Genomic DNA, 21,027 nt, shown 5'->3' on the forward strand with positions numbered 1-21,027 from the left:
TCAATGAATTCTAAGTCAGATAAAGGTAAGGAAGTTACAATTTGATTTCTAGGTCTTTTATTTTTTGGGAAGAAGAGTACAGCAAATACACTTTCTCTCTTGAATTCAGGTTCCGTCTTCTTTTTGTTAGTGAATATGGAGGCTACTGTGTGTGGATTGATTTTATATCCTAGTACTTTGTCAAAGTTGTTTTTTAATGTACAATCATATCAATATATTTTCATGTAAGTTCAGCATTTTGTGGGTTAAAAAGTTCTTTAAGCAGATATATAATACATTTTACATCTTAATACAAGCTAATATAATACATTTTACATCTTAATACAAAAACTACAGAACATTTAAGTATGACATTTAAAATAACGTATTTTTATGTGAAACAATAGTTATAAAAATCAAAACAGCTCTGACAGTTACATAAATATGCTCTGCAGGAAACATTAGAATCACAGCAATAGATTTCATCTCACCTACTAATTCCCTGTATCTACCAAGGTGACCAAAGATTTTCGGTGTTTTTTTCTTTTCTTTTTTGGTTTTGGTGTTTTCTTCTTCAACATGTAAATCTTTATTAATGTGAGTGTTCAAAAACAAGCATCGATCGTAATGAGAGAGGTGAGGTAAGGGATGAGGACATGGGAAGAAACTTTTCTCTACTGGTAGTAAAGTTCCAGCCTCATGCCATCATGGATTTCATAGTCAGCCAGAGACACCTGGTGCTTGAAAATGGTGTACTATTTCTTCAAAACAATCTTGTTTCCTCAGGTGCCAGTTTGGGCAGCGATGAGCTTTTTCAGGTCTCCGATGGTGTCATCGGTGTTGCACTTAATGCGGACTTTCTTGCCCAGGCGGTTGTTGCAAACAACCTCCATCATCCTGTCAGACTTTCACCTGGAAACTCTGGAAACCTTCTTTCCAATGAGCCACAAAGCCTCAAATGTATAATCAGATCCCACAGCTTGGGGGCAGGGTGGAGTCTGACTTTCTTTGCCAGAGATAGGATTCTGTGCTATGTAAATGAGGATGGGTTTCTTTCTGCTTTCCCTTCATCCTTCCTTTCTTCCTTCCTCCTACCTCCCTGTTCCTGTTTGGTTCTCCCTGGTCTTTCCCTTGCCTGTATAGTGTTGGATGAAGGAAGGAACGCCTATGTTGAATAGGAGTGGAGAAAGTGGACATCCTTGTCAGGTTATTGGTTTAAGAAGGAATGACTTCAGGATTTTACCTTTGAATATGTGTTCTGGACACTTTATATAGACACACTTTCCTTTGTGGAGAAAGTTTCCTTGTAGTTTGAGCTACACCAGAGCTTTATTATCAAAGTTTACTGGATCTTATGAAAAGTCTTTTCTGCATCTCCCATATGCTCCTAGTTTCTTTAGGTTGATGTGTGGCGATTATTGATTCCCATACATTGAACAAGCCTGCATCCCTGGGATGAATCCTGTTTTCCTGGCGTGTCTCAGTGTTTGTAGCTGATTTTGGTTGGCTAGTATCTCACTGGCCAGCTTTTCTTTTTCTTTTTTTCTTTTCCTGTTTTCTTCTTCAGCACCTTAATCTGAGTTAAAAAAAAAAAACAAGCAAGCATGCATAGTAGTCCTAGAGGTGAGCCTTTGGGATGAGAAGAGGACACAAGAAGCAGTTAGTCTCTGCTGGTAGCATAGCTGTAGGCTCATTCCACCATGGATTTGCTAGCCATCCAGAAAATGGCCAGTCATCAATTCCCTTATCCCCTCTTAAAATTGGTCTTGGTGTTTCCTGGTCTGTACAATTGTAACACTATGACAAGCCACAGATTGTGTCCCAGAGCCACAGGCCAACATAGCGAGTGTTCATACCTGCAGTGACAGGGGTTTTGTTTAATTTGCCTCTGTGGTATTCATTTTCCCAGAACCCAGTGGATTCTGTGGCTAAAGGAAATTCTGAAGGAATATATCCTTCCTATCTGGGTGTTCTACTACTGGTGTCTTTTCAATGTACATAGGACACTCTAAATAAAGCATTCCAAATGTTCAGTATGTTTTGCTTCCTGACAACTGTGTGGATATATATATATATATATATATATGTAATATGTATTATATATAATTTTTTTGTTGATTGTGGGCTTGAACTTTGGGCCTGGGCGTTGTCCCTGAACTCTTCAGCTCAAGGTGAACATTCTACCACTTGAGCCACAGTGCCACTTCTGGTTTTCAGGTGGTTAATTGGAGACAAGAGTCTCATGGACTTTCCTGCTCAGGCTAGCTTTGAACCATGATCCTCAAAGCTCAGCCTCCTGAGTAGCTAGGATTAGCGGCATTAGTCACTGGCATCGGGCCTTGTGCTGATGTTTTAAAAGACTACTTGCTCTGGAGGATATTATGTGGCAGAACTTGTGTGACCATTCTGCATTTCCTTTTCTGAGACAGGAGTATATTAGTAAGGTGTCTGTGCCTTCTCAATGTCTAGAAATGAAACTGATAATGAAGAAATGTCTAGAAATGAAACTGATAATGAAGAAGGGCTCACTGTCCAAGAAGCATAGAATGCAGTACTGTGGCATCAGGTTCTTGTCAAATAATAGAGTTAGCTTATAGGCTGACTGGTAAGGAAAGAGAAGGTATGGTCTACTTTTCTTCCTTACTGGCCAGTAGTAAACTGACTTAAGTGGCTTTGGGTTTGTGGAAATAGACAGCTGATTGGTTGTAATTTGGCTTCTAGTCTGTTTTCTATTGCGCAGCTATTGTTGGCACGTCTGGTTTCTTCATCTAACCTAAAGGTCCTCATCTAATTCTGTTTTTGCTCATTAGAGATTTAGGTTTCACCAGGCTCTCAGAGCCATTTAAGGCCAAGTCTAAGGGTTCTGTATCTGCATTTTGTAAACTATCTTGAATGAGATTTAGAAATGTCAAGGTTATAGGTCTTTATACCCATCAACAGGACTTTCCAGGAGTTGTAGTAGATGAGAACTTGCAAGCAGAAAGAGACAGACCTGTATGGGGATTAGATGTCTACACCTGAAAGTGTCTTGCTAGATCTTCTAGAATGGAGGTGACTTTATTCACATGCTCACATTCCATAACAGAATGACTCAAACTGATTCACTGGTATGTTGTATGCAAGAATATACACGCAGGATGAATAGGTCTTAGATTCTAAATGAAACTGTGCTATCATTTGACCTTATCTGTTTCTTTGTAAAAGTATGGAAAGTGGAGAATATACATCTGGATCAGTAAAGTATTGCTTGGTATCCAGAGTTTCATTTTAGAAGATAGGGGTTCTTTTTAAAATCAGTTTGGAGATTTCTGTGAAGGCAATTTCTGGGTGGAAATTTTTTTGCCTAAGATCCTAAAGTTGTAGGTTGCTTCCTGTAGTATTTTAATTTTAACCAGCATGGTCCAAAATGCAAACTAGAACCTTTTGAATAAGGAATTAATTTTAAAGAGAAATAATTCCATGCTTGAGGTTCAGACCTCATTACTGTCAACAGATCTTGTATTCCAGAAATAGTACATGGTCTCTGAAAACTGATGTTCTGTGTGTTCAGGTACACTGTAGCTTCCATCCCTGCCACATTATTTTGCCTATTGGCTCATGCATGTTGGCTGATGTGAACAGGAAGAAACAATACAGTTGTCAGTGTTCAGGTACTTGTAGTGGGTCTTAGTATGTGACATGATAAAGCACATGTACTGTCAGATGCATATTCACTTTCTAAGAGTCCCTAGTCTCTTGACTTATCAAGGGTGCAGAATAGGTGTCAATCCATTGACCATGGCCAGATGTCAATATACTTTGTCATCTGGGGAAATTTGCTACTCCATTGGGTTTGATCCTCCCCCCTTCTCCTTCCCCCCCCCCCCTCAAAGCTAGAAGTATCACTGAATTACTTCATCCTACACATGAGTCCTTATGGCTGCTTCCATCAGTGAGGAATGCCTTGACATTGGAGGTAGGGTCTTCAGGTAGCATTTGGAGTATCATTTTCTCTCTCTCTTGATCTCAGAATAGTATTAGTGGTCTTTTCAGAGGCTTGTAAGATCCTGTAGAATGAAGGACTGTAATTCAGGAATGTGTCTTATGTCTATGTCCTTCTAATGACTTTAGGGTATTCATTTGATACTGAGGAAATGATGTAGCAAAATTGTGGTCCTTATTTAGTAGGGGAAAGGAAAGAAAGCAAGTTAGTCCTAGGCTATTGCAGGTATTGTTCAGTGCTTAGGTCTGCTAGAAGACCCCATGTTCCTTTATGAATTGTGGACTAGGGAATGAATGGAAATGAATGGCATCTGCCATTGTGAGAGGTTTTTTAGCCAAGTTGCAACAATTAGGAGTACTAAAGTTAAGATGTATTTGTAGGAGAAGGTATAAACTCGAGTTTGGAGGTCTGACACCAGTTCTAGCCTTTTGTGGATAAGCAGTCAGTTGTCTAGAACTACACATCTATGTGAGTGAAAGCATGCTAGAGCTTAAGCAGGTCTGCTTGTTAGAAGGGTCTTGTCATAATGAAACTCTTGGGGAGTTATGGGAGAACTGCCAATGAATCATTCTGATGCTTCAGAGAGCTGGTAACAACCTGTGGCAAACCTGTGTTTTCTATACTCAGTCTTGATTGATCCAGTCCTGTGTTGCATAGGAGATTAAGAACTTAAGATATGTTATGTGCAGACTTTTTGGTAGAAATGGGAGTATAACAATCCCCATAGTTTAGGGGGGAGGGAAGAATCTATGTCTGGGACAATAAAGTGCTGCTCTGTATTCAGCTTTCTTGTTGAGCACTTCCTTCTCAAACTCAGGAGCCCTATCCATAACACAACTAATAGAATCAGTCTGAAGAGTTCCCATGAAGGCAAGTCTATACTTAAAAGTACAATTTTCCCGTGGACTCCTTTACCTGATGTGTTTCACCACACTGGCCAAAATAAAACATTGGAGTTCATCTTTCTTGGTAGGAGAGATGATTTCAGTCTCTTCAGTGTGAAGGTAACCCCAAACAAAAGGGTCACAGGTTTCATTTACCTTACAAAATATGTGTGGTTCTGAATACCATTATCTTCCTGACTGGCAGTGTTGATAGCAGAATCAAATGAATGCTTGGAGTACAGGTGTGCGGACTGAAATCAATATGGTGGCCAGTAGATGGCAGCACTCAGTCATATAGCAAAGCTGTTAGAGTCACTAGAGCTGCGTTAAGCCTAAATGGAGAAGCACTTGAGAGGACTCCCTTCTTTAAGAGCAGGACTAGGGTAGTCTAGAGGAATTTGTAGAATTTAGAGCTCTGAATGGGCACAGTCTTGGAGGGAATATAATGAGTGAAAAAAATGGGTTCCAAAGCAGTATTTGTGATGCTGGGAATCAAACCAAGGATACAAGCCTAGCCATTCTAAGTACACTTCCACTGGGCTACATCCAATAACTTTATTCATAATGGATTTGAGCACCTGGTTCTATTGCTCTTGTAGGGACCTGACTGCTAGGATAACTATACTTCAGCTGCTTTTCCAGCACTGTTTTTTAGTGAGGCACTCTGTAAAGCTTCTTTGGCTAGATATAGTTCTCCCTCATGTAGTAGAAATGTACTTCTTCATAATCAGGGTGAGTAGCTTCAAACCTGCCAGTAGAGTAAATTTCTCTCCTTATTCATCTATTGGAATAAAATGCCAAGATAATGACTGTAGATAATATATGGATCACATGCTTCAATTTGTCCCCAAGATTGAACTTCCTATAAAGAGATCTCCTCGCTTACTTGAAGTTCATATTTTCATTTTTTACTGTAGGAGGCTTTTCTCCTTCACCAGATAGTAGGGGTGAGCATTTTGCATGATTGAAAAACTGCATATGGATGATGTAGTAACATGTAGAGACCCAGCAGAGTTGGGGTTAAGATTCACCCATGGGATACTGATTTAAAACCCCACTGAGGGAAGAGTGCAGCGAGGTCTGACTTTACAATCTTCATGATGCCATTGATACCTATGCAGCTCTGTCTGCCAGGGGCCAAAGTGGCAAAGCCTACAACCTATGACAAAACACCAAGAATTAAAATGGGAGGGAGGATCAGGTGCAAAGTGATTGATAGCATTTTATGTCTGTCTGGAATATTATGTATATATTTGCAGATAGGGATAGTATATAAGAAAGTAAAGAGATCAGAGATCTGAATTTGTGATTAGGATTTGTGTCTAAGAACAACTTCATAAAAAGTGATGGGAGAAAATACGAATCAGTGAGGAACACTGTACTTTTTAATGAGTGCTGTTGTCTCCCATGGCAAAAGCCCTCAGACAGTGTAAGACAAAACAAGTCCATAATGCCTGCTGGAAATCACCATCTTGTTCTTGACCATCTTGTGCTGAACATGGCTTCTCAAAGTTTTTCTTTTTTTTCCTTTAGCATCTAAGTCTGAAGTAATGTGAGTTTTTATTTATTTATTTATTTAACTTTTTTTTTTTTTTTTGATCCGGTCATGGGGCCTGAACTCTGGGCCTGGGTGCGGTCCCTCAGCTCTTCAGCTCAAGGCTTGCACTCTACCACTTGAACCACAGTGCCACTTCCAGCTTTTTTTTTCTGCTTATGTGGTGCTGAGGAATTGAACCCAGGGCCTCATGCATGCAAGGCAAGCGCTCTACCACTGAGCCACCTTCCCAGCCCAGTAATGTGAGTTTTAAAACAAGCATCCAAAGCAATAGGAGAGTTGGAGACTGAGGGATTACAAGAGGACATGAGAGGTGCTTACCTACTAAAAATCCAGCTTCATTCTATCATGGAGTTCAGAGTCCGCAGAGACACATGGTCCTGAACAAAGTACCATTTATTAAGTAATTTGAGATGAGGGGCATGCTCTCAGCATTATTAGTGACAGTGTTTTGAGGTAGAAAAGTGGAATTAGGTAGCAAATATGCACTCCTTTGTTCTCTTAAATAACATGTTTGCCTTGGATAAAGTGTCTGATGACTTGAAAATTGGCCTGTAGGTTTTAGCAGTTCTTCTTAAAAGTTCTTTTTAGGTTGGAGATAATTGCTCTCTCCTAAGGCCCCGTTTAGAAATGTGGGCATCCTGTGACCTGGGAAGAATCTTTACAAATATCTTGTCTTTCAAATTGAAATCAGTGCTCACCTTAGGTAGTCTGGCCTATGTGTAAAAGTACCCAATGCCATTTTTGTAGGGAAATTTTGAACTCTTGGTCATACTAACAATTTTTAGAGGCCAATGAGTCATTTTTAATAGAAACTAAATGATTCTGGAGAAGAAATTCTAGTAGAAATATTGTGCTTAGTCCTTCCTTGACTCCAAAGTATCAGGATAGACAGTGTAGTTGTTTGAGGAGGTAAACAGTCCGATATGTATGTAGTTGTTACAGGACTCAGGAGTTTTCATTGAATTTTTTTTTGGGGGGGTTCCGGTTGTGGGGCCTGAACTCTGGGCCTGGGTGCTGTCCCTCAGCTCTTCAGCTCAAGGCTAGTGCTCTACCACTTGAGCCACAGCGCCACTTCCGGATTTTTTTTCTTTTTGTTTATGTGGTGCTGAGGAATCGAACCCAGAGCCTCATGCATTCAAGGCAAGCACTCTACCACTGAGCCACCTTCCTAGCCCCAACTCAGGAGTTTTCTAGGAAGCCAATCCTTAGATGGAAATTAATTGTCAGGAATTGATTAAGGAGATGTTTTGGGCTTAATTTTATGAAAGAATAGATGGATCAGAAGTTAGAGAAAAGATGTTGATCTGCAAAGTAGGCAACATAGGAGCTTCTGCTAACTGCGTTTAGGATCTCTGAAGCCAAGATTCCCTTTTAACCTGTCCTGAGTGAGAGGTCTAGGCTTTCTGAGCTGGAGTCTTTGGATGGTAGTCATTCAGGAATGGAAATGACCTTGATTTCTTCAGCTAAATTAGAGCTTTCAGCAGCCACAGAGCTTATGTGCTTACAACATTCCCAGTACCTGTGAGAAAGACTTCCATTGCTGAAAGGTAAGATGGGTGCTGAATCCAGTACGTCAAAATCGTAAAGGCCAAAGCACAACCCCTTCCCTCAAATGAATGGACAGCTGCATGTAACATCTATCTTGTGGATTTGCCTAAAAAGTAGTTACGAGCTGGCTTTTGTATATATAGAAGTCAGTAGGACGTTTGGGCAGGACAATATATTCAGACAAGATTATTGTATGAACTTTGAAGATTAGTGAGCCTCACATCCAAGTTTTTGGTACTTTCTGGGATAAGAACTTTAGGTGTTTGGCCAGATAACAGGATGAAAATAGTCTAGGGATGCCCTGTGCTCTGCCATGGTACCCATGGCCCTCATCATCAGAAGCCCCTCCCTGTGATCCCAGGCCTTGTAGGAGATGGTTGTGTATGGATGATTGAAACGAATGATCAACCAAATCAAATCCTCCAGGCATATCTGTTGGATATCTGTAGGCTGCAGATCCTACATAAATTGAACATTGGCCAACCAGCAGCTCCAGATTGCTTGATACCAGAAAGTGGCTGAGGCTTGCTTTCATGGCCAAAACTGAACTTCTAGAGCTCAGGGGGCCACATGTGCAGCAGTTAGGAGTCAGGGATCTCCTTCACTGTAATGGTCTGGTGGTTGCTCCTGTAATGAATGGAATGAGTACACTACAGTGACTACTGCTTCCATTGGACTTGATGCTTTCCACATAAGCCATCATTGCTAATTCTAAGCCTAGGAGGGAGCCATGGGGCTAGTTCCAATTTGGGAACATGTTGAGGACATCTCCTTTCTCAGTTGCTCTGGACTAAATCTTACAATATGCCAGGTAGTATGTTGTGAAACTTCTGACATCAATGATCTTAGCTATGCGATTACTTTGCTGTGTGCTTTGGAGCTTCTGCATCCTGTATTTCTCGGATGTAGACAGTCTCGAGCAATGCTTATGCTGTGAGACAAAGGACAGCTGCATCTGTAGAAGATCAACCCATCTACAAAGTAAATTACTCCCCCAAACTGGGTAGACTTAAGTTGAATGTTTTGATCAGCAAGACGAAGGACTTGATTATAGAACAGAAATCAACATTCTCTGAGAATTTGGTCAGTTGGAGTCTCAGATGACCATGTAAAGAAGAGCTGTCTGAAGAGGATCACGTATAATGTCTGGATGATGGATGCATTTAAATCAGAAGAGAATTAAACTAGAAAGATGAATCTCAACACAGACCGCCCCATGGAGAAGTTGCTCAGGAGAATGAGGACCTTGATTGGGGACAAGATGCTAAAGTGTCACAGAGCAAATTGCCAGAGAAACAAGTCATCTCTAATAGGCCACTGCCATCCATGTGGTGAGTGGCTTGCATGTGGTATCAGATATTGGTTTCCCAAATCTCCTTTAATGACTCCCATGGTCACTTTCACCTCTTAGGCATAAGGAACAATGGTTCAGTAGCTGTGAGTATAAGGGCTACTGTGGCTTATTGCTTTAGCCAGCTTTATAGTTCTCTCAAACAATGGAGCCGTCCTAGGCCTCCTAGGCGAATATAACTTTTCTTCACAAGTGGGATGAGAGGAGTAAAATACAGAAAAGAAAATGATATTTGAATGAGTTGGACACCTAGTTGGAAAACAGCATAGACAAGGCAACTCACATTCCTCCCTCTCGCCCCCCCCCCCCCCCCCCAGCAACCTGCAAATGCATGTAGTTTCATTTAATGGCTCTTTTTATCAGGTGTAGTATATTTTGGGTAGGAAAACTGACAGTTGTTACTAAGAATCAGATGGTGACTTTATAAAACAAAAATGATCACTAGTAAAGTTAGCAGATCAAGACATCAAAGAATAAAGTTGAGCCCCAAGGATTTGTAGAGATATCTAGAAATCTAGATTTAGGAGAAAGCCTCAAACTTGTTCCAAACACTGTGATATAAAGAAGCAGATAATGAAGCAGATGGAATTGTCAGATAAAGGTTTGTTAGTAGAATTTGTTGATTTTTAGGTCTTTTATTTTTTGGGTGCAGTAGAATAACAAAGCAAGCACCATAGGAGCCTCACCTAACTCCACTGAGAGTTTTGAAGCTCAGATGAAATTTGCTGGTAACCTGTGCAGGGTGAGAAGAGGAGGCCTGGGCTTTTGCTCTGAGTTGGAGACATGGATGGCAGTTATCCAGGAAGGGAGGGGTGTGACCTTGATCTCTCTCTCTCTCTCTCTCTCTCTCTCTCTCTCTCTCTCTGCTGGTCATGGAGCCTGAACTCTGGGCCTGGGCACTGTTTCTTAGCTTCAACTCAAAGCTAGCACTCTACCACTTGAGCCACAGTGCCACTTCCAGCTTTTTCTGCTTATGTGGCTCTGAGGAATCGAACCCAGGGTCTCATGCATGCAAGGCAAGCACTCTACCACTGAGCCACCTTCCCAGCCCTGATCTTGATCTCTTTAGCTACACTAAGCTCTGTGACTGCTGAGAGCTCTATGGGCTTAGGGAATTCCTACTACCTGGTGGAAAGACTTTCAGTGCTGAAAAGGAAAGTGGGTGCTTCATCTACTATGTCAAAAGAGTGATGGTCCATGCACACATCCTCCTGCCAAAAGAAAAATGTGCAGCTGTGGCACTTAACATCTATTGTGGATTATTCTGACAAGCATTTACTACCAGACATTTGTACCTACAGAAGTCAGTAGACATTGGGGCAGGCCATTATATTCAGACAAGAGTACTGTATGAACTTTGAGGGAGCGTGAGCCCCACCTCCAAGATTCCTGTGCCTTTGGGGCCAAGAGCTTTAGGCGCCCCTCCACATCCATCCCACACACCTCCCACCCTCTGTTCCACAACCTCAGGCTTTGGATCAGATGGTTGTGTACTGATGACTGAAATGAAGGCCCAGTGGAATCCTCCAGGGTTCTTTGCAGCATATCTTTAGGCTGCAGATACCATAGGAGAACCAGCAGCTCCAGGTTTCTCGGTACCAAAAAGCTCCATAAAAGCTGTGTTTCCAACTGACTGATAGGAATCAAAAGCCATTTTTTACTTTGTCTTTTTCTGCTGGCACAGAGAGGAACAGTTGCCAGATTTCTTTAGTATAAAGGAGAGAAAGAATAGATCTGGGGTCTGTTGGGTGCTGGTTCTGGCTTGTTTCTGAGGGTGTGACTTCCAATGGGTTAAATCACACTGATGCCACTACTAGTTTTATTATACATGATGAAAGAGAAAATACCAAATAGACATTAAAAGTGGTCAAGAGTTGTTTTTTTTTTTAAATTTTTTTTTTTGGGTCCGGTCGTGGGGCCTGAACTCTGGGCCTGGGCGCTGTCCCTCAGCTCTTCAGCTCAAGGCTAGCGCTCTACCACTTGAGCCACAGCGCCACTTCCAGCTTTTTTCTTTTTTCTTATGTGGTGCTGAGGAATCGAACCCAGGGCCTCAGGCATGCAAGGCAAGCGCTCTACCACTGAGCCACCTTCCCAGCCCTCAAGAGTTGTTTTTTATTCTACCACCAGCCAATTTATGCCTCATTCCCCCAAAAAGATGTAAAATGAACCTATGTGATGGTTCTATCCAACAACCATTTGGACATTCCAATCCACTCATCTGCTTGTCTCCATACAGGTTTAAGAGATTAAAGATGGATCTTTCTTAGTAAAGTAGTAGTTGTAAGGAGCTGTGTTCATGGCAACCAATCCTTTCAATGGATGTAGGGAAGGCTTGACTGTCATTCTCTGCCTGTATCTGGTCATATTCAGCTACCAGGGAATGTCCAAAGGAGGGGAAATATATATCTTCCAAGATTCATTTACTAGGATGTAAAAGCAACCTTTCTTCCACAGAAGGCATGAGTGGCAATGCTCTGCTAGGAGCTACTGTGTTTCCAGTGGGAGTTCCCATCCTCTGAGGGACCTGAGAAGGATAGTGGATGGGTTCTGGTGCCCTCATGAGAGAGGAGGTGGTCCCATGTGTGGAGACTTTGTGGCCCAAAAGCTGGTGTTGGGGGTGGGGTGATTCCAGGGGTTGGTGGTAGAGCAATGTCTACCACAACCATAGCTGGAGGGCCACCTGGGGGCAAGTTGAAGTAGGAGGAGGAGGAGGAAGAGCTCCTGGCAGTCCGGGTACATACTCTAGCTCCATAGCAGAGCCTATGGTTACAGCCTTCTCTTTGTCTTTTTCTCTGGCTGCTTGGGGTCTTCCCCAATTTACCAGGAGTCTGAGTCATTGACAACCAACTTATGGAAGGATTTCTCAAGGGCCACTTGAGCAGCCTGCCTTGTGGCAAACTGGATGAAAGTGCACTGCCACTTCAGCACAGTAGTGATGGTTCTCATCTCTCCCACCTGGTAGAAGTGATTTCTGAGATCTGCCTCAGTAATGGAATCACCCAAACCACAACACAGTGTTGTGGAAGTCTTATTGTCTGGATGGTGCAGACGAGGCTTGGTGAAGCTCTCTTTAGAAGCTTATGTGCTACAGGGTCATTGACTCCAGAATACCGATCTTGAATATTCTAGTCAGTAAGGGAATCATCTGAGTTGGGTCTTCATCCCACGAAAGATGGACGGGGTCCGAGGAAAGGTAAGTGGGGCCGCTGCTCCCCCCCCCCCTCCGTCCCCAGCCTCCCTTAGCCCAGGAGACAATCAGACGCAGCGGGGAGTCAAGTCAAGCAGGAACTCAAACTCATTTATTAACACACAGCAAGCACTTTTTATAGCAAGCACTTTTTAAAGCAAAAAAGACTGGGTGGCATGGGAGGGGAGAAAAAGGAACCAATCACTGTCAAGGTCACACCCTATCATGCACCTAAGCTTCCACAGGCTGGTTACGCACTGAATGTAAAGCAAATCGGGCTCTGCCCACTCAACTCCCTCTCAGCACCATCTTTGCATGCCAGGTGCTCCACACATCTGGATCTGTGGGCTTCTCCTGCCTATAGGGACACTCTTGTCCTCTCTTACAACATCCTTTAACCCAGAAGAAGCAAATGTGGGGCTGGTTCCTTCTTCCTTGCTTTTCTATTTGGTTCTCTTTTGTCTTTCTCTGGCCTTAATGCCAATAGAAAATCCCAATAGTATATTGAAGAGGAGTGCTGAATGTGGACCTTCTGTATGTATGTAGTTTGTCTCAGTACCCAGGGGTTTTCCACAAAGCAGTCCTTACATAGAAATGAGTTGTCAAGAATTGATCAAGACAAATCGTTTGGCTGAACAATATAAAGAAAACGCAGGCCAGAAAGGAAGATGTTGATCAGCAATGTGGGCCCAGTAGGAGTTTACATTAATCCCATCTAGAATTCTGAAGCTGAGATTCCCTTTTAGGCCACCCTGAGTGGGAATGAGAGGTCTGGGCTTTGCTCTCATATAGACTCATCGGATGGACATCTTCCAGGATAGGCTGTGACTATGATGTCTTATTTTAAAGACATACTGTCAATTTTTTATTATTCATTTTCAAATAGAGAGCAACCATGTAGGTAATACACATACAGGGAAACACAATGATTCATGACCATAGTCAAATCCCTTTGATGGATTTTGTCTTTTTTTTTTTTTTCCAGGGCTGAGGACCTAACCCAGGGCCTTGTGCGTGCCAGGCGGGCGCCCTTCCGCTGGGCTAAACCCCCAGACCCCCTTTGATGGATTTTTGAAGTTCCAGAGTCTACAGTTTAAAAGTATTCTTAACAAAGTATTTTCAATGCAAGGGATCATAGAGCCCTGAAAGATTAGAAGCAACATGGCTTTAGAAGCATTGTACCCCTCACTATATATACATGATGAACTTCTGTTTATTTCCAAAGAAACAACATTGAAGTAATACTAATTTACCTACTCAAGAATTAGCTTGTATGAAAATATACAATATCCATTACAGAATCAAAGGCTAATATTAACAAACAGATTTAAGCCACAGTATTTGCTGATACAGATGGACAACATCCCTGTGCAGTATAAAGCATCCCACCAAGTTGTAGTAAAAAGTGCAATGACCTTCGTTTCTATGTTCACAATCAAGTCTCTAAAATGAATCCCAGTCTCTAGATGAAGGTATTCCCTGCTTCTGTATCCAGCTTTTCAGAGAAGGAGGAACCAAATAATTCAGAATTTCAAGTGGGATTTATGCTTCCTCATATACACATCCAATGCTTCCCAGAACTGCAAGAACACTACTCTGTCCTGATGCCGTTTGTGAGAGCTGACTTCTAATACTGTCACATCCCACTTCTGGACATTGGGATCTAGACAAACTTCCTCATACTTGAGGTGGAAGGCTTTAATTTTAGCAAATATGCCAACTGGTGATCCATCAGGCATAAGCCCTGGCCAGCCTTTGAATTGCCAAGCAGGACCTTGAACAAACACTGCCACAACCTGGTCCCAGTCTTGAGGCCCAAGTTGAAGGGGCTGGTCGACCACTTTATAAGGTACTGTGAGCCAAACTGCAGCACCCTCTGCCCCCATCTGACCTTTTGTCCTGTGTACCAGCGTTTGATTCTGTGGTTTACAACCTTGTTTCTTCTTTTCAAGCGGTGGGACAAATTTTGAATCCTGCAGAAGGTCTTTCACATTCAGCATGGTTATTAAAGAAGTGGTAGTTGCAGGTACTATGATAATGGGTGTCTGTGATGCTTTCTTCTGATTTGGGGGAAGTCTTGCTGGAGAAATGGGTCTTGGGACAGGCTGGGCTACTGGAGTGTGAGCCTTAGGAGCCGATACTTCTTCCCTTACAGACTTCAGTGTCCGGCCATGGTAGGTGTCTGTCGTGTTAATTGTAAAGCCTTCAATTTCTTCTTTCCCTTTGAATCTTTCCTGGTCATATCTGTTGTAGGCTGTTGGCATAGGCCGCTTAGTATGCAAGGTGGGATCCACAGGCGCTGCCAGTGGAGCTGGTCGCTGGTCAGGTGCCTGCCTTTCTTCTCTGGCTTCTACAGATCGAAGAATTGCAAAAATATTGGAAAAGTCCATTCTTGTGCTCTGCAAGATAGTTGTCCGCGTCCTCCCCACCCTCTCTCTGCTGATAATATCTTGGGTCGCGTCCACTTCACCATCTACAGAGCTTCTGTATTTCTGGTTCCGGGGAGTCATATCATGGAGATCAGTCTTGATAGTTGCTCTTTTCTTAGCCATGATTTTGGCTTTGATCGAGGCAATCTTTTCCACTGACATTGCTTCAGATAAAGCCCTGATCTGCTCAGTCTTCACAATTCCTTCTTTATGGCCCTGCAGCAGAGCAGCCAGTCTCTCTTTTGCCGGGCACATGGGCTCTACCTCCTCATTTCGTGGTTTCTTTGCTTCGGGTGGAACTTCCTGTGAAGGTCGTTTGACTTGAGTGGATCTCTGCACTCCTATTTCCAGGGGCGCACCTGGGTCTATACTTGCCGATGTTGGCGCTTCACCATTGAGATAGCCGAGGAGATCTTTTCGGTCAGGTCTTCGAACCGCAGGGATATTTTCCGAGACTGCACGTCGAACGTAAAGTGGATGAGCAAGGTGCACATTATCAAGCAGAAATAAGATGGATTCCAATGTGTAGTATTCTCTGGGCTGGTCTTCCTTTCCGGGCCTCCAAACCGTGTAGTTGGTCTTCACATTCTTGGGCCAGGAGAACTCGCCAAAGATCACCTCATCTCCGTTCACTACAATCTCCTTCTTCTGGATATTGTACTGTCTCAGGACACTGAGCACGTCAGCCATCTTTCCCCTGGAGCCGCAACGGGGTCCTGGCGCTGGTTGAGAATCTGAAGGCGACTTTCTTCCGCAGACAGACCGCGCAAACCACCTGAGTGATCCAGATCCTCGCTGGTGCTTTCGCGTGCAATCTCCTGGAAGCTTCCTCCAAAGATAGCACAATCTGTGTGGAGTGCTGGCTTTTATAGAGATGGAAGAGCTTCGGGGCAGGGTGGAGTCTGAGACATATGCAAATTTGCGTCCCACCCTATTAGGTACTCTGGTTTAAAATGGTCTCAGTGTATTTAGAACTGGGAATCCTAGGAGTATATTAAAGAGGATTACAGAAGTGGACTCCCTTGTCTTGTTTCTGCTTTTAGAACAAGTTGTTTTCGTTTTTCCCTGGAAGTTTTTTGCATTGGAAGTTTGTCATAAGCAGCCATGATTATGTGGATGAAGATCTGAGTACTCCTAAATTCTCAGAGCTTTTGATGTCAAAGGAGATTGGATCTTGTCTTGTTTTCTGTCTTTGTTTCTTTTTGATAGGTGGCAATTATTGATTTAAACATGTTCAACTAATCTTGGGTTCCTGGGATGAATCCTGTTTAATTGTAGTGTACATCGATTTCATTTTTATAAGTTGAATTGGGTGGGATGGTGTTTCACGGAGAACCTGTGTTTTCCTGTTCATTAATGAGATAGGTCTGCCGATCTTTCTGAGTTTGTTTTCTCAATGTGGGTCCATGGGGTATAGCTACCATGAGCAAAGATGTGGGTAATGGAATGGGAAGACAGAGCTTGGGAGTTAACCAAAATCCATTTCAAACAACATCCTCTGTTCAGTAAGTTTCGTGGATGCCCACAGGAGTGGGATTCTCAGCTGTGAGTGTCGCCATCACATGTATTTGCATGGGTAATAACCAATGTCTTCCTTGATTTTGTGGGAGGTGATGACTTAGAAATGTAGACATTTATAGCTGTTGACGTGTCCCTGCCTGCCTGTGGATACAGATTTAGAAATAGAAAATTGACCTGTCCAGGTGAAGGCCTTTTGCAGTCCCTAGTGGCAGAGTGTGGCCCCAAAGCAGTCCCTAAATGGTGGCTAGGTAGGGCTGGAGCAGTTCCTGGAATGTGGGTTGGGCAGACTAGGTAGGGCCAGCTAAAGTGATGGTAGGAAACCCACAAGGCATTCTTTTCAATAATGATAGAAAAGGGTAGCCACAGGATACCATGAATCTGCATAAATAGAAAGGACTTGACCACCTGCTCAGGACTTCAGGACAGCCCACCTGATCTGGTGTATATGTGATTAATGCCTACTTGTGTGTAAACACCTTGTATCAAACCTGAGAATTCTGCTTCTTCAGGTTTTGAACTTCTTCCTGGATCTAGCCTGACTTGGGTCATCAGCAATAAACTCCTTTACCCTCTCTAAAAATTAGTCTTGATCATTGCTGGTTTGTGCTGCTGTAACAGTATGACAAGCCACAAATGGAGGCCCAAGCAGCAAACCAATAACCCCAAGGTGAGCACCTGTAGTGGCAGGGGTTTAGTTGAATCCTTCCTTGTTGTATTCTATTTCCCAGAACTCAGGGGTTTCTGTGGCTCTGGCAATTTTCCATAGAATGCATACTTTGTGATTGGGTCATGATTTGTTTCTGTGTAACATTTCCAAAAGTTGAGTAATGTTGAAGCAGGTTGAGAGGTAGGCAGCAGGAAATAGATCCTCTGGCTACTCCTCCAAAGTGAGAAACATGGAGTGATCTGAGATGGTTTGGGAGTTAGCTATATTGAGGAAGTATGTTAAGTAGATCATGTGCTACCTTTGTGTTGTTTCTGCACTGCAGTTGCTCAGGAGCGATGTCCAGAGTGGGTTTCTTGGCCATGTTTCTGGAATATACATCCTCTTGGAGCATTCAACTCCCTGCTCAAGTTCTTATATCCCTCTAGCTTGTCAACATTTTGTTTTGTTTTTAGTTTTTCTTCTTTGGCATCTAAGTCTTCATTACTGTGAGTTTTACAAGCAAGCATCCATAGCAATGGAAGAAGTGAGGTGTGTGTGTGGCGGGGGGGGGGGGGGGGAGTGTGGTTGTTTGGAGAGGACAGGAGAAGAACTTTTTCCCTACTGATAGTAAAATTCCAGATTTCATAGTAACCCAGGGTCTTTTGGTCCTTCAAAATGGCCTTACTATTTCATCAGAACCATCTTGTTCTAAAAGATGTCATTTGGGGCAGTGCTGAGTTTTTCCGGTCTGCAGTGGTGTCCTCAGTGTTATACTTAATGCAGAATTTCTTTGAAGGTTCAAGGCTCAAGGTTCCACTACCTGCTATGTCTTGCCCAAATTTTCCATCAAATCTAAGAGCTTGTAAGCAGGGTGAAGTCTGAATAGGATGGTCATATGCAAATGTATAGTTTTCCTTTTTCTTCTTTCCCTACTTGGTTTTCAGTTGTCTATCTCTTGTCTTAATGCTCTTGCAATAAGGAATCTCAGTAGTATATTGAAGAGAAGTAGAGAAAATGGACATGCATTTCTTGTTCATGATTTTAGAAGAAGTAGTTTTAGGTTTTCATCATGGAGAGTATGTTTACAGGAAGTGTCTTATTAACAACCTTTATTGTGTGGAGGAAGTCCTATGTGTTCCTAACTTTTCCAGAGCTTTGAACATAAAAGGAGTCTGACCTCTTTTGCCAGTGATAGGATTCTGCCCTTTGCAATTAAGGGTGGGTTTCGGTCTTGCTTCTGTCCCTCCCTGTCTCCCTCCCTTTGTCTTTGCATCCCTCCCTCCCTCCATACCTTCCTTCTTCTCTTCCTCCCTTCTTACTGTTTGGTTCTCCCAGGTGTTTCTCTTGCCTCTGTAGGCTTGGAGGAAGGAAGAACAGCCCTATGTTGAAAAGGCATGGAAAAAGTGGACATCCTTGTCAGGTTCTGGGTTGTAAAAGGAATGACTTGAGGTTTTCATCCTTGAGTATGTTTAGTGGAAGTTGCCCACCTGGAGAAAGTTTTCATGTATTCCTAGCCTTCCAGAGCTTTGAATATCAAAGCATCCTGGATCTTGCTAAACGCCTTTTCTGCCTCTACCCCAAAGGTCCTGCATTTCTTGTCTGTATTTCATCTGTTGTGTGGCAATGATTGGTTTATAGAGGATGCCCTATCCTTGTACGCCTAGCATGAATCCTATTTGCCTAGTGTGTCTCTGTTTTCAATGAGGTCAATTCAGTTGGCTAGTATTTCCCTGAGAGACCTGGTATTGATGTTCATAAAAGAGAGAGATCATCTGATCTTTTTAGGGAAGTCTGTGAATGTGCGTACTCAGGGTATTGTTTCCATGACAAAGAGCTGGAAGTGGAAAGGGAAGACAGAACTTGGGAGGAAGTCAAGGAAAGTTGATCTTGGGCAACATCCTGTGCTCTGTAGGCTTCTTGGATCTACACAGTAATAAGATTCTCAGCTTAGAGTAGAGCATTCCATGTATTTATATCAGGACAAGAAAATGTCTAGTTTACTTTGGTAGAAGGTGATGATGTAGGTACTTTGGCATGTATAACTGCCCATGAATCCACTGAACACCTACAAATACAGGTATGGGAGTGTAAACGTGACCCCTCCAGCCAGAAGCACTTTCTAGTCCGCATTTTCCAGAATGGGGGCTGGTGGGGTTGACCTGTTAGTCGTATGTGTGTTGGGGCAGCTTACGTGGGACCATCTGCATTGCTACTGGGAAGGCCACAAGGCAATCCCTTAAAGAATAAGGTAATACATAAAGAACAGAAACAGGATATCCTGAAGCTGCACAATAAACCTGGTCAGAAGTAGATTTCGGCCCATTTGACTTTTTCATGTCTGATTAATGCCTGTTTTATGTGTGACTCATTTGTATGAAACACAAGAGATTCTTCAGATCCCTGGCCAGTCAACCTTCTTTCTGGTAAAAGCATGGTTCAGGTAGCCAACCATCAATTTCTTTATCCGTGGTTAAAATAGTCTTTTGCCTGCTAGTAATCAGTGCTCTCACAGGACAAGAAGACACAAATAAGAGTCACAAAGCAACAAACCAATCGCCTGAGGCTGAGCTGCTGTGGTGGCAGGGAGTTAGTTCAATCCTGTCATCCTGTTGCATTGCTTTTGCATTTTGGAATGTTTGAATCTCGGTGGTCTTCTTGGTGCGGGTCCTGCGACTTGGGCTCTACATATTTGTGGGGGCTCGTCTGGGATCTCCCCCCAAATCCCTGAGACCTCAGATAATGTGAGCTTTATCTAAACAAGTACCCCTCACAGGAGGAGAAGTAAAAGTGGGAAATACACAGAAGACAGGGAAGGTCTCTATCTACAGTGGTAGTGAAATTCTAGGATCATTCCATCTGGGATTTCACAGGCCTCCAGAGAAGAATGGCCTTCAAAATGGCATCCCATTTCCTGAGAAGAATTTTGCTTCAGCAGGAGTCAGTTTGGGCAACAATCAGTCTTTTCTGGTCCCTGATGGTGTCATAGATGTTATACTTCAAGCCCCCCATTCTTCCTCTACGTGGTCCTTACAAGCAGACCATATGGATGATCCTGCTGGGAGCTTTCACCTGTGATCTCCACAACCTTCTTCCAAAGAGCACACCAACTCCTTCCTCTTGCCCAGGCTTTTAAGCTGATCTAAGAGGATGAGGGCTAGGCAGATTCTGAGATCCTTTCACTCTACAGAGGATTAAGTTGTATGCAAATGAGCACAGTTGCCTTTCTTTCTTCCCTCCCATTTGGTTCTCCCTTGTCTCCTCCTTGCCTTAATGCTCTAGCAAGAAGGAATCCCAGTAGCATACTGAAAGGGAGTGAAGAGAGTGGACATCTTGTTCCTGGTTTTAGAAGCAACGGGTTTAGGTTTTCACCTTTGAATATGTTCACTGGAAGTTTGTCCTAACCAGCCTGCATTATGTGCAGGAAGGCTCCAACTATTCCTAGCTTCTCCACAGCTTTTCCCCTCAGAGAATATTGGATCCATTGACAGGCTTTCTCTGCATCTTCCAGCATGATCCTGTATGTTCCCTGTCTTTATGAGTGTTCATGTGTGGCATTTATTGTGTGGGTTGAATCTTGTGTTATCCTAGTGTAGTATGTTTTAGATTTCTTGTATTCATTTTCCCAGACTGAGGCACTTGGCTTTGATGCTCATTAAAGAGTCAGGTTGGCAGTTTGTTTTTATAGAGGCTTAATTACCCAGGAGAAAAGATCCAGTGACAGAAAAGTTAGATGCAATCAGAAGGAAATCAGGCAACATCCTTCATTCCATAGTCCTCTGTGATCCCCCCCAGGGCTTCCAATGTCAGCTGTGAGTGGGGCTGTCACTTGTATTTATGTTAGTACTAGTGAATGTCTACCTCAATTTGTTAGGGGTGATTTCTTAGAAGCTTGGGCTTTTATAGCTGGCAAAGTATCCATGCATGTCTGTTTATATAAGTATG

General features: G+C 42.9%; 2 protein-coding genes and 1 pseudogene across 2 annotated transcripts; all 3 read right to left on the reverse strand.

Moving 5' to 3' along the window:
- Positions 1-589: 589 nt before the first annotated feature.
- Positions 590-20,173, reverse strand: LOC122106737 (ubiquitin-like protein 5). The gene is given in 4 exon segments (XM_042678247.1): positions 590-883; positions 5,256-5,267; positions 15,708-15,713; positions 20,168-20,173. A coding segment is annotated over 1 exon segment (222 nt). The 5' UTR covers positions 876-883; positions 5,256-5,267; positions 15,708-15,713; positions 20,168-20,173; the 3' UTR covers positions 590-653.
- Positions 11,719-13,507, reverse strand: LOC122106610 (annotated as a pseudogene).
- Positions 13,978-15,608, reverse strand: LOC122106736 (parafibromin-like). Its single transcript, XM_042678246.1, has one exon. It carries the CDS (start codon positions 15,606-15,608, stop codon positions 14,013-14,015), a length of 1,596 nt encoding a protein of 531 aa, XP_042534180.1. The 3' UTR covers positions 13,978-14,012.
- Positions 20,174-21,027: the final 854 nt, after the last annotated feature.

The sequence above is a fragment of the Dipodomys spectabilis genome, unplaced genomic scaffold (assembly GCF_019054845.1).
Source record: "Dipodomys spectabilis isolate Male_0828 unplaced genomic scaffold, ASM1905484v1 ptg000043l, whole genome shotgun sequence".
Lineage (NCBI taxonomy): Eukaryota > Metazoa > Chordata > Mammalia > Rodentia > Heteromyidae > Dipodomys > Dipodomys spectabilis.

Excerpts from the sequence above, each read along its gene's own strand:
- LOC122106736 (XM_042678246.1), bottom strand. The coding sequence starts at position 15,608 with ATGGCTGACGTGCTCAGTGTCCTGAGACAGTACAATATCCAGAAGAAG.